The sequence below is a fragment of the Momordica charantia genome (genome assembly GCF_013281855.1).
Source record: "Momordica charantia cultivar OHB3-1 chromosome 3 unlocalized genomic scaffold, Mcharantia_2.0 BLBB01000003.1, whole genome shotgun sequence".
In the NCBI taxonomy this organism is placed as follows: domain Eukaryota; kingdom Viridiplantae; phylum Streptophyta; class Magnoliopsida; order Cucurbitales; family Cucurbitaceae; genus Momordica; species Momordica charantia.
Genome location: NW_028275161.1, coordinates 3,166,152 through 3,180,178, shown reverse-complemented (window position 1 = coordinate 3,180,178; position 14,027 = coordinate 3,166,152). Strand labels below are relative to the sequence as shown.

The 14,027-nt window shown below is 30.1% G+C and overlaps 1 protein-coding gene across 1 annotated transcript; it reads left to right on the top strand.

The window, feature by feature from the left end:
* The first annotated feature begins 7,144 nt into the window (after nt 1-7,144).
* LOC111022268 (RHOMBOID-like protein 1) lies at nt 7,145-10,407 on the top strand. Its single transcript, XM_022299437.2, is given in 7 exon segments — nt 7,145-7,701; nt 7,945-8,108; nt 8,579-8,742; nt 8,823-8,863; nt 8,865-9,080; nt 9,260-9,386; nt 9,636-10,407. Coding segments are annotated over 7 exon segments (1,134 nt in total). The 5' UTR covers nt 7,145-7,405; the 3' UTR covers nt 9,762-10,407.
* The last annotated feature ends 3,620 nt before the right edge of the window (nt 10,408-14,027 follow it).

The following is a 14,027-nucleotide window of genomic DNA, read 5'->3' as shown; positions in this document are numbered from 1 at the left end:
AGTAAATCATGTAATCATATATCAGAAGTTATATTAGTTGATGTCATATTTATATCAAAAGTAAATCAATTGTACATAAGTGGTACGTTAGCGGTATATCAAGTATATATTAGATATATATTAGTGTTATATCAGTAGTAAATCAATAAATGGTAAATCATATAATCATATAATAAGTTATATTAATAGATACATAGTTATATTAGTGATATATCAGTGGTCTATCAGTTGTATATCAATAGTAAATTAGAAGTATATAAGATAGATATCAGACATACGTTAGTGCTATTGATGTTTTGAGCTTCCAAGATAAATTTGACCTTTTATAATTTGTTCCTCCATTAGAAAAAGAATTGTCATATTTGCAAAAACTAAATGTAAATACTAAATTTGCTATTTTACTTAATTTTTTTGTCATTATTACAAGTGCTCTTTTTTTTTTAACTATTTTTTAGTTATATTTGGTTTAAAGTTTATTTTTAAAGAAAAAAAAATCTTAGAAAATTGTGGAACATAGGAGATTTTTTTTTTTAAAAAAAAAGGTACAATAGATCGCAGGACCTAAAAATGTACCATTGGTCCTCTATTAAAGAGACAACGTACTACGAATTAAAAAAAGAAAAATACAACTAGTCCACGTATGGAGGTCGTTTGTTGAAGAGACGACATGCTACACAACACACACACATATATACGTCGTCTCAAAAGACGACATAGTGGAGAGAATTTTCAATGCATTATTTCTAGAATAAGTTTGAGAATTTTATTATTTAAAAACCTAAGTTTACAAATTAACAATATTAAAAAAGAAATCTAAGAAATCTCATAAATTTCATGTATTCCCTCGTACAATAATTATTTTGTGCCAACAAAATTTTGTTTTCATCTCCTAAACCTCAGAGTGACCCAAATCTTTGTTCTTCAACACACTTTTCAAGTAAAATTGTTATATACTTGTTTATGAGATAATATATGCTTAAGATGTCATTCTTATTATATATATATTAGATTAAATTTCAATTTGGTCTTAAAAGTTTTAATTTAGTCATAATAATTTGGTTAAATATTACAAGTCCTTCCTAATTTTACCTACTCAAAAAATCTACTTATATTCTTCTATTTTTTTTACTTAGTTCGAAATCTTATTATTGTCAACTAATATGGCTAGTTAAATAGAAAATATCAACTCGTTGTAAGGTGTAATATATTTATATATATATATAAATATATATATATATATATATATATATATAATGATCAAGATTGCATGGGAGATGCTTACTTGTACGTCTTGATAGAAAAAGTGGGAGAGAATTTCGTATCCTCTTTTCCTTCCTAGTCTACTTGATTTTTTTTTTCTCTATACCTCATTTTTTTTCATATTTGAGTTAATAATAAATAACAGGTAAAGTTCCATTAATGAAAAGAAAAGTGGAGTTGGACATCTACTTCTTCGAACCTTGTCAATAATCAAACTTCAAAATGTGAATTGAGTGCCCATTTGATGAATAATTGAGAACTAGGGAGATAAAGATATGGAAAGGTCGGATGAAGTAATGAAAGAGGAAGGCATTGCTGGTAGTAATGGTTGGTAAGAGTCCATTGGTTCATATAGAATCCATGTCTTAGGTGTATAAAAAAAAACATTCGTTTCGCTAAGCGTATATAATAAAATAGAGCGAAAGAGTCCACTCAAAAATCAAGAGGTACTGACTAATAGTCGAGTTCTCTTCGAATTAAAGGTAATAGTTGCTCATCATACGACTCCCTATCTTTCACTTTCCTATACAGGAGGCTCGCTCCGAGTAGGTTTGATCCAATTGATAGTTAAAATTCTATCTAGTCGGGTCCCGACCACTTTATCGTGGGTAAGTAGCCAAAATCAAGTCCAAATAAATAAATGCACTAATCTTTGAAGAAATACTCCCACGAAGATCTTCTATTCTCTTCTTTTCCATTTTTTATTCACTCCCCATCTCCAACTAACATCACAAATTTCTTATAGAATCAATTATGGGTGCTCAACTAACGGAATTCTCAACAAAACAATGGGAAATTGGGATTTTTTACCCCACTCAATAATTAAGCTGGATTTTTTATTCCTTTTTAAAAACTCTAATTTGTGTCCTCTTTTTACATGCGTAAAGTCAGAAATATCCCCACATCCACTTTTTTTCTGATTTCTTAGTTCTCCGGCCTTCTTTTCTTTTTTGTTCTTTTTGTTTTCAATTTTCTTTTTCGATTTAAAAAAAAAAATCGGTCAAAATTTTTGGACTATTATATTATAAGAGAATTAATAGTCCAATTCCACGACTTGCGAGTGTTTTGCTTAATTTTTGTAGTGTTGTCACACAATAAGAAAAGCACAGTTCAGACTTGGAATCCCTCGTTCTTCTTGATTTTTTTCTTTCAATTACAAATTTAATATCGAAAAAATCTAAAATTTTAATTTTTAAAAAAAGTAAGATTGCATAAATATCTGGGTCAAGATTGCATAAACATACCGGAATTAATTAAGAAAAATACCAAGATAATTATAAAAATTAAAATTAAATAAGAAAACTGAAATTACATTAATCCTGAAATTATCCCTAGATTTAATTTGAAGATTACAAAAATTACTAATGGTAAAAAATCTCACTTTTTTAATTTGGAGATTGGAAAATCGGTCAAAATTACATAAATGGCCATGATTTAATTATAAAGATGACATAAATGCTCAATAAAAAAAATTTAAATGGCATGAATCCCGACCCGAGATAGTAGCATCCCGAACCCACATTCCATAATTTCGGACTGGGATAGCATTTTATACTATCTCCGATCTGGGAATGTGCAATCCTTGTCTAGGAATGCGATATCCTAGTCCCGATTCTTGCAATTCTCTTTTTTTGTACGCTAATGATAAATCCTTCTCTTTTTCATCTTCACTTGATTGTCGACTTCCGTTACAAGTTTTGGATTGTAATTTGTCAGAAGAGGATTTTAGAAGTATAATTCTAATCGTCTCTTGCATTGGTAAAGACTTAGATTCATCTGCTAAGATAAAAATAAATAAATAAATAAATTTGAAAAAAAATTACTCATACTCCCAAGTGACTTGCATTAAGACTTGTCTCCCTCTAGAATTATCGTTCTGCCTCAACCGTTTTTGAGTTTTTGGAGAATTTTTTTTTGTGGATTCTGTTGATTCTTAAATTAAAATGTTGTTATTTAAGAAACTGTGAGATTTAATGTGAGAGATTGACAGTGGGAATGGATAATTTTACTTTAAAAAGGAAAAAATAGGGATATTTTGATAATTTTATAAAGACAAAAATGGAAAAGAGTTACAAATTGGAATGGAATGGATCTAGAAACCAAATAGATTATAAAATGGAGTTAGAAAGCCCAATTATGGTAATATTTTAAAAGTTCGTCGGTACACCATGCAAGTTTATTTTTACAATTAAAAGTTTGTAATAATTACTATAGTTGAACAATGATTTATACAAGTTTTCCTAAAAAAACAAATATTGTAAATAAGTTTTTTTCGTTCTGTTTCTTTTTTTTCTTTTTGTTTTTTTAAATTTTCTCACAAAATAACTCTCCTTTTTTCGTTTTGTTTCTTTCTTTTTTTGGTTTTTTTTTTTAAATTTCCTGATAAAATAACTCTGCTCTTTTTGGTTTTGTTTTTGTTTTTTAATTTGCTGACAAAATATCTCTTAAGCTGCCTCATGTCTTTTCCTGAAAAAAGTATCCTTCAACCTTGTCTCACGGTCATGTGATCAAATCTTACCTTCTACTTATTAATTCTTTTTTTTATTAAAATATGTCTAATTATTTTTAAAAAGTTTTTATTGGACAAAATATGTCTAATTTTTTTAAATAAGTCTTTTTTTGACAAAATATGTCTGATTCTTTTAATTTAAAAAGGTCATTTTAAATTATTTTTACCAAATATATTTAATTAAATTTATATGGCGGAATGTATTTCTTTTAATAAATTTAAGTTCATAATCCTAAAGTTAGATAAATGTCATAAATTTTTTTTCTGTTAGAAAGAAAAGAAAAAAAAAGCAGACTTTACAGCAACGGTACCAAAGTGATAGTTTTAATTTCTATCTTTCTGTTAAGTTTATTGTGATTCGTCTTATTAATTTAAAAAATCTACAGAAACTTACTCATTTAATAATCAAGATTCTCAAATTAAGTTTGATTAATTCATAACATCAACGGTAAAAATCAATTATTTTCATATTAAAACATGTCTTTTCTGATTCATTTGACACATAAGATTATTTTTTTCAACAAATTTTCAAATGCTTTCTAAAAAAAACAACAAAATGAAAATGAAAATCTGTCGAATGGTAAATTGTGTGACACCTTTTTAAATTCAAGGGAAAAATTACAGCATTGTCCAATTGCAAGGTGAAAATTGATAAACATCGCCAAATTCTAGTATAAAATTGATATTTTTCGATTATGTTATTTTTATGCATTTGTGCCCCTCGTGACATAGAATCCTAGATCGGCCACTGAGTGAGAATATAATATATATATATATATATTAAAATGTCGTTTGGAAAATTTTTTTGAGAGATATTACCATTTGCTAGAAAATTTAAACAAATAGTTAAATTGAAGGTAGATGTCCCTGGGACAATTTCCTTGGCAAGTATATTGGTCCTTAGGATATCACCTATAATGAAGTCTTGTGTTCGAATTTTTTGGTGAGCTTAATACTAAATATTCTTGATATCTCTTGATTACGAGCTTTAAAACATGCGAGGTTATAAAGAAAAATGTAGGCTGATAAGCAAAAAGCCTCAATTTGACAATCTCACACCCCATCCAACAAAAGAAAGCATCTCTTCTAAACCTTTTTTTGGGTCTTTTAAGTAAGGTATATTCCTACAACATTGTCATGGTAGTTGGAATATGATTTTAAAAAATAATAAAATAAAGGTTCTTTTGTAATCAACTATCCAATCTTGCTTGTTAGAGTATCATGTCAAATATGTATTTGATTTTTTTCCCTTTTTTTAGTTATATTATACTTCTGACTCCCTTTTATTAGTATGAGAACAATATGTGAGATGTGAAAATCAAACTCATGTCCTCTTAATAGATATATATACTTTTATCAATTGAGTTATACTCAGATTGACAATATATATCAAACGTGTCAATCCGAACATAGTATAATAGATAGACACAAATAAACTCAAAATATAAGATAAAATAAAATATAGTCTAGTAAAGTTTGATTTTATATTTCTTTAAATAGTTAAAATATATATATATATATATATATTGTAAAGTATTTTATTTAACTATTTTAATTAATGTAAAGAATATTGTAAAGTACTCTATCATATTAGATTGTGAAATAAATTAAAAAAAAAAAACTGAAAACGATTATTAACTTTCATGGGTATAATACCATGTTGTGAGAATCATTAACCGATTTTTTCATTCCTTTTTAATTTGGTAATTGCATTCTTAAAAAACTGTAATCTCATTCTTAGATTTGAACTTATTTTTATCCGTTAGAGATAAATGTCAATTACCATTAACTTTAAATTCATGTTAGCGGATACTAATTTGTCGTTAAAAGCTATACAAATCGAGATAAATCAAAAATTAAAATTAGATTTAAATATTACTTTGGTTAGGGTATTATTTTGTTCATTATGACCTATGTACTTTCAAAATGTCTTTTTTTTTCCTAAAGAATTCAAAATGTCGTCGTACTTTCAAATTTGTCCATTTTAATCTTTGTATTTTCAAAACGTCTATTTTAGTCTTTGTACTTTTAAAAAGTGATTGTTTGGTCCCTACATTTTATTTTCTAATCTCATTTTTTTAAATCACAATTTCAACACGACATTACATTTAGTAATTTTTTTAAAATGTAACAATAACTTTGTATTAAATGGTTTCTATTGTATATAAAACTTGTGTTAAAATTTAGCAAACAAAGACTAAAATTATCACTTTTAAAATATACAGACACCAAAATGAATGTTTGAAAATACATGAACTAAAATAGAAAAAATTTAGGTACCAAAATGAACAAAATAAAGTACGGGATCAAAGCAAAATATTTTTATCAAAATAAAAATATGAAAATATTTATATATTTATATATTTTATTTAATTGATATAGTAAAAATAATAAAATGTAACTTAAAATTTATTAAAAATGTGGTGAGATCATGCAATTTTACGCACTTGTAAAGATGAAATAAATTGAGTGTGAAAAGTTATAATGTAAAATATTTTGCCTCCATTTACATAAATTAATTCGATTATGAAATGTAAAAACGAGCATAGCTTAGTGGTAATTGGCATATATCTCAAACCAAGAGGTTTCGAGTTTGAACCCCCTCTCCACATGTTGTACTAAAAAAAATTCAATTATGAAATATTTTTTATAATTATATGCAGTTATAGAATATGAAAATTTTAAAATGTAAAAAATTTTATAATTCTTTCGTTATTTTCAATTATAAATTTATAAAGACAAAATTATAGTATAAACAAAGAGAGAGTATGATACTCCTACAGTACATAAATTTTACCTACTTTACTTCTGTAAAAAATACTAACGATATGTTTGCAAGTAGAACATTTGAAGGTCGAGAAACTTGAAAGTTATTCCAACCCAAGTATCAAGTGGGTTCGAATCTTCAATCCTGATCTGCTATTAGTGCATACTAATTAGAAGTTAAATGCAAATAAAAGGCGATTTAAAAAAAACGTTAAAGAATACTTTTGATTGTGTATTTTCAATGAAGTTAAGATTTAGTCATTGAACTTTAGTTTGTAATGATTTAGTGTACGTTTAAATTGGTAATAAATTAGTCCTCTTAACAATTTAGTCTAAGTAGTTTTAAATTTTTAACGATTTAGTCCTAATGTGAAAAATTTTGTGGATCGGTAAACCGATGAACGACCAAATGTATTTGTAAATTATAAAAACTAAATAAAACTTTTAGATAGGAACTAAATTGTTACAAATTTTAAAATATAAAAATTAAATTGTTACCCATTTAAGAGTAGAATGACTAAATTGTTACGGATCATTACTCGAAAAAAAAAAAAAGAAAATTGGAGAATGCATATTCGTGCAGGAGAGGGACAGATGAGATCCACCAGAAAGTTTTTGCGTTTGCGTTGGAGTGAAAGCTAAATGTTAATGTTGAATAAAATTTGCGTAAAATGTTCACGAAAACAGGTTGTTCATTTTGACTGCTTCTGGTTTCGGCAACCCATTCCCTCCAATCCAAGCCAACCCAAAAACTGACACCCGATTTCTTCCCCAAATCCCAAATCCCAAATCCCATTGCTCCAATCCATTCTCCAAATGGGATTCCTCTAGTTCTCGATTTCTCATCGCTTTCTCTCATCGGAGTTCCCAATGGGGAGGGATAAACTCCCCGCCGCCGTCGAAATCAAGGTCCATTCCCCGCCGGAGCCAGCCTCCACCGCCAGATCGCGCCCGCCGGGGAACTCTCCGGCCAGATTCCGGCCCTTCAAGAAGTGGGCTCCATGGCTGGTGCCGGCCTTCGTCGTCGCCAATTCCGTTCTGTTCTCGATCTCCATGTACGTCAACGATTGCCCCAGAAACTCCTCTTCTTGCATTGCTGGGTTCTTGGGCAGATTCTCGTTTCAGCCCCTTAAAGAGAATCCCCTCCTTGGCCCTTCTGCCTCCACGTGAGCTCCTCTTTCTCTGCCTTTGATTCTCTGTTTGCTGTTCTAATGATTGAGGATGTTTATGCTCTCTGAATCTGAAATCTCTTGCTATGAGCATTTTTGTCATTTTTTTCAAGGTAATTTTGGTTTTCTTTGATAGTTTTAGGTGCTGCAATTTATTTCTATGTTCATCTGCTCTTTGGCTGACAATTGTAAGAGAAGAAGTTATGTTCTTTCTCACTTTATTTAGTTTGGAAATTTCAGATTAGAAAAGATGGGTGCTCTGGAAGTTGATAAAGTGGTTTTTGGGCACCAGCCATGGAGATTGATCTCTTGTATATGGTTACATGCAGGGGTGTTCCATATACTTGCTAATATGCTGAGTCTTGTTTTCATTGGAATTCGGCTTGAGCAAGAATTCGGTTTCGGTATGTGCTCTGTTACTTCAAAATTCAGTGCCTTCTTCGACGTTGTAGTGTCGATTTAATTAAGAGCCTGTATGATAACACCAACGTTTTTTCTTAATCTAATTTCATAAGAGTTTTGAAATCCTAACCAAATTTTGAAGACTGAAAAACTAAGCAAAGGAAGCATATGCATAATTAGTTTTCATAATAAAAATTGAAAGTCAAAAACATAATCTCAGCTAAGCTTTTTGCAGTTACCTTCAATAAGCCTGTAGATGGTATTCTTTTGGAATGTGATTTTTTGTTTACCAGAATTTGTGAATTGATTATGAATCATTCTAAATCTGCATTACAAGTAGGACCAGTAAAAGGATGAAAGAGAGGATAAGAGACAAAGCTATCCTTTTTCTTTTCCTGATAATAGCTTCACATTCTTGTTCTTGAACAGTGATAATTTTTTTTTATGTATTTCTTTTCTTTCTTATCCATAGTTCGAATCGGGATGCTGTACATTATATCTGGATTCGGCGGGAGTTTGTTGTCGGCTCTGTTTATTCAGTCGGGTATCTCAGTAGGCGCTTCGGGTGCTCTTTTTGGTCTCCTAGGAGGCATGTTGTCGGAGCTCCTTACGAATTGGACGATATATGCAAATAAGGTAAACAAAGTTTTAAATAGATAAGTCACTCGAACAATCTATGCATTGACTGGTAGTTGACCCAGAACCTTGTGATGAAGCTTGCAGCATTATTGACTCTCCTCTTCATCATTGTAATCAATTGGCGTGGGAGTACTTCCTCACGTTGATAATTTTGCTCATATTGGAGGATTTATCTCTGGTTTTCTTCTTGGGTTCGTGTTTTTGGTACGCCCTCAGTTCGGGTGGGTTAGCCAAAGAAATGCATCTCGTAGACATAATTCAACTTCGGCTAAACCTAAATATAAGGCATATCAGTATGTGCTATGGATTGTATCTCTGCTGCTACTGATTACTGGGTAAATGATTTTCTTGATTTCATTATATGATTTGAACTTGAAGTTCCTGTTTGTGCTCCTGAGTTTGTGTATTTTTTTCTTCAAGTTGATTCCTGCATTCATATTGAATTTTCCAATACCAGCTAGCCATTAGTTTGCTCACCATCGACATTGCTTAACCGATGTTGCGGAATCGACAGGTTTGCAATTGGTCTGGTCTTTCTCTTTAGAGGGGAAGATTTGAATGATCACTGTTCGTGGTGCCATTATTTGAGCTGCGTTCCTACATCAAAATGGAGCTGCAACTCACAGAAGTTCTCTTGTGAGGTAACTAACTATACTTCTCTTGCATTCCCACGTCTCTAAAATTGCTTAGATGCCTCCAGTATTAGCATCATAGGATGCCAAGGTATCTGAAAATTCCCGAATATCCAATATTCATGTTCAACAAACACAGGAATCTAGATGTCCATTCCATGAGAATCTTAGATTCCTACGAAACAAATAGCCCCTAAGATACTACCATCTCCAAAGAAAAAAAGCTCAGCATTTCTGAACTCTATATCGTTCGTGCAGTCAAGTCAATTGGGAAATCAACTAAACATGACGTGCCTGAGCAACGAGAGAAGTGGCTCGTATTCGTTAGCCAATAGTACTAGCTCTTCTGAGGTGCAACAGATATGTTCTCAGCTCTGCAGTTGACATAGGTAAGATATAAACTTTATACTGAATGAGGAAAATGTGACGACTTGATAGGGCTCTCTCTACCCATTGTTTTATAACCCAAGTGTATATGTCATATTTTTCATGTATTTCTTCATACAAAAAGTCTTCTGTGCCAACCTCAGATCATGGAAACAACATAAAACTTTTTATTTTCATCTCTCAAACCACAGAGTTACCCAAATCTTTATTATTCAACTCACTTTGCAAACAAAATTGATTTGAACTCACTTATGAGAGGATATATGCTTAAGATAAATTGTTCATTCTTTGTAAATATATATAGAATTTTTTTTTTGTTAAATTACAATTTTGGTTCCCGAAAGACTAAGGTTTGAGAGAATCTCGTTCTTTCTATTCCATCCACTAAACGAATGCATAGATAAGTGTACAAGGTTAACCCAAAGTAAAGAAGGTAAAAGGACGATAAATGACAAATAACTAAGATGATTACAATAGTGCAAAATATAATAATTTAAGCACTATAACACTCTCTTCAAGTTGGAGCATATATGTTAACCATGCCTAATTTGTTTGAGAGATAATATATATGTGCTCCATTTAATGCTTTCGTGAAGATATCTCCTATCTGCTCTCGAGTTTTCACATATCTTGTGGATACTAATCCTTGCTGCATTTTCTCATGTATAAAATGACAATGGACTTAAATAATATGTTTAGTCAATTCATGAAATAGTGGATTAGATGCAATATGAAGATCTGTTTGATTATCTCCCAGAGAGTTGTGATATCAAATCCCAATTTAGTAGGAAATTGACATATCCACATCAATTCACGTATAGATTGTATCATCGCTCTATATTCTAATTTAGCGCTTGAACCTGACATCACATTTTGTTCTTATTTTTCCAAGAATTAGATTATCCCTAACAAATGTATAATATCCTTCCCAATCAACATATCAATTTGTTCTTATTTTTCCAAGAATTAGATTATCCCTAACAAATGTATAATATCCTTCCCAATTAACATATCAAAAAATTCAATATGGTTAATGGTCAACAGCAGGATAAGGCATATACTCACTCACAATATTCTCATGAATAAGCTATGTCTGACCTAATCATCATCAGGTTTAGTTTCCGATTTCTTCACAATACTCATTGATAACCATCGCGAGATGGTCTAATGGTCATAGGATGTAATATCCTACGAGTTATCTTGTCAACCACATGTAGTAGAGTCAGGTGGTTGGCTCGAGGTGCATGCAAGCTGGCCTAGACACATGGATATCAAAAGAAAAAAAGGTTTCTCAAATACAGATTTTCTCTGTGACAAAAGAATTTCTTTCTTGCTTCTTATTACCTCAATTCCCAAGAAGTATTTCAACATTCTTGTAATAACAATATTTCTTTATCAAAATGCACAATTAGTAAGATGACACAGGTCTCAAATCGTTTCTAAAAGACAAAATTATCTTACTTACTTTTCTTTCCAAAGTTCTCAATACATGACTAAAACAAAATTATCTATCTTACTTTTCTTGCCAAAGTTCTCAATTACATGACTGAATTTTCCAGACCACATGCATAAACTTTGCTTTAATCTATGCAAGAATTTACTAAGGCGACGTACCTTTGCATTCTCATTGAGCAACAAAACTCAACGATTGCTCCATATACACTTCTTGAAATATCACGATGTAGAAAGACATTTTTAATACCAAGTTGATGAATGGGCCAATGATAGATACGAAATGAATAACCTGACAGAAGCTAATTTAGCAATTGGAAAAAAAGTATCAGAATGGTCAACTTCATAAGTTTGCACGTAGCTTTTAGCAACAAGACGAGCTTTCAATCGGACGATTGATTTGTCAGAGTTAACTTTAGTGGCGAACATACATTTACAACTGATAGATTTTTTTTCTATAAGAAGAGAAACTAAATCTCAAGTACCATTGGAAGATGCCAACTAGAATGAGATAGAGCTTCATGAACAATTTTAAGAACAGATAAGACTCAATGAATGCAATGAATGAATAATTAAGAGAAAATAAATAGTTATATGAAACAAAAGAGGAAACATAATAAGTACAATAATATTTACCTTTGCGAAGAACAATAGGAAGATCGTCGTTTGTTCTTAAATCCAATGACGCAGAAGCTACTTGTATATGGCATGTGACCGGAGGAGATTGTTGTTGAGAAGGATCAGACATAGATGAAGATGTATCGTTAGAGGGCACTTCCTTATAAGAAGAGGCAATTGAACAGATAAGAAAGTCATCGTCCTCTTCTGGACGTTTCCCTTGATTATTACCCAAATATGATGAAGAGAACGAAGTATCATCAAACAACGTAATATTCGTTAGGAGATAAGACATATCTATTGAAATTAAGAAAGAAAAGAGGAAATTGTTAGCATTCTCCAAAACGGTCTTCTCACATCCAAAATCGTCTATGTTTTTTTATCGGTTGAGCTAAAATCGTTCTCGTTGTTCTCCATTTGTGCTATATGTTAAGCTTTTCTTTTTTTTTTTTGGTAAACCTACATAATTTGATTTGAGGTCTAGTTTATAGCAATGAGTTTAAGTTTGACCACTAACCATTGTAATTATCTCTCTCTCATTCAATTGTTCACCATATAACATTTGAAGAGGAATCAACGTACTATCTAGAGAAATAAAAAATAACAAAGTTCTCAAAGAAAAAAAAAGTAAACAATTTGGGGTTGGGTATGAAAAAAAAATAATTGAGTATATTGTAATGTAATAGTAAATGATTTGATATTGGGTATGAACAAAAAATTGGTGTATTATAATATAATAATAAGCAATTTTATATTGGACATGAAAAAAAAGGGTACTCTGATATGAAATAGTAAACCATTTAATATTGGGTATGAAAAAAAAAATATATATTGAGTACATTTATGCAATAAATGAACAACAACCGTGGAATAAAAACGAATGTTTATTTATATATATTTAGTACAACATATGGGTAGGGGATCAAACTCACAACCTCTTGATTATAGGTATATATCAATTACCTTCTCGTTTGGAAAAATCATTTCAAAAACAGCCAACAATGAAAGAAGCATCACATAAAATGTATAAAGTTAAAAAGGGTTGGAACCGAAATTATGAAAAAAAATGAAAGAATCAGCGGAAATAACTTAAATTTTTTTGGTGAAGATCGAGGTAAAATAATACAAAAACACATAAATAAATAAAGTTGAAATTGCGTAACTAAAAGGAAATTATCCCATTTACGCTCTTTTTCCTCATCATTGTTAAATGTTTGACAACTAAGAGAGAAATGTAAAAACAAAGATTTTTCTTTAAAATAAATTAATGAGATGTAAATTTTTCAATAGCAGTGAAGATAAGATTTGGTCATTATCAACAAGGAACCAAAAATTTTCAGCTCCAATATGCTAATTGTCAAGATGCAATTTTACCTTTTGGAAGTGAGGTTTAAATCCACAAGCTCGAAATCGAGCTCACACCCTCTTGATTTGAGATATATGTTAATTACTGCTAAGCTATGCTTGCTTTCACCGATTGTTTCTCATCAATTTCATAATAGACATATATTACTAATCTTTCACCTTCCTGAAGAAAAAATTACAATACTTATTGAAGTTTAAAACTAAAATTGATTTGCCAACTGAATATACTCTAATGTCATATATCTAAGTTTTATTGTTTTCAAATCACTAACAGATTTAATACTTTTCAAAAAAAAAAAAAACAGATTTAATAAAAGATGCCAATTTTTTACAACTACTTTTGAGTCTTTTGAGTTTGAAAATTTAATTTTAGCTAAATCATTCAAAATTCTCTCTTTTTTTTTGAGAAATCAAAATTCTCCTTTTAACTTTTAGGTTAGTTTCAATGATCTCTATATAATTTAAAAATTTTCATTTATACCTTGACCTTTTAAAATGAATCATTCAAATATGTCTATAAATAATTCGAGGAAAATTAACTCGAATTAAACAGTAGACCTGACTTTTAAAAAATGATAACAAATAAACCACTTTTGGTGTTCATATTTTAACCCCAACAATAATTGCCTTAGGTTATTGGTACTTTTCATATTTATCGTTCGTTTTTTAAGCTTTGTTACAACTAAATATGCGACATCAACTTCAATTCAAACTTATTTAAGAGCTTATTTGATTTATTTTAAAGATTAAGGATAGAAATGAAAGGATTTTATCCGTATGAGCATAGTTGAAAATGTTAAGGCATACATCATAGACCAAAAAGTCGAG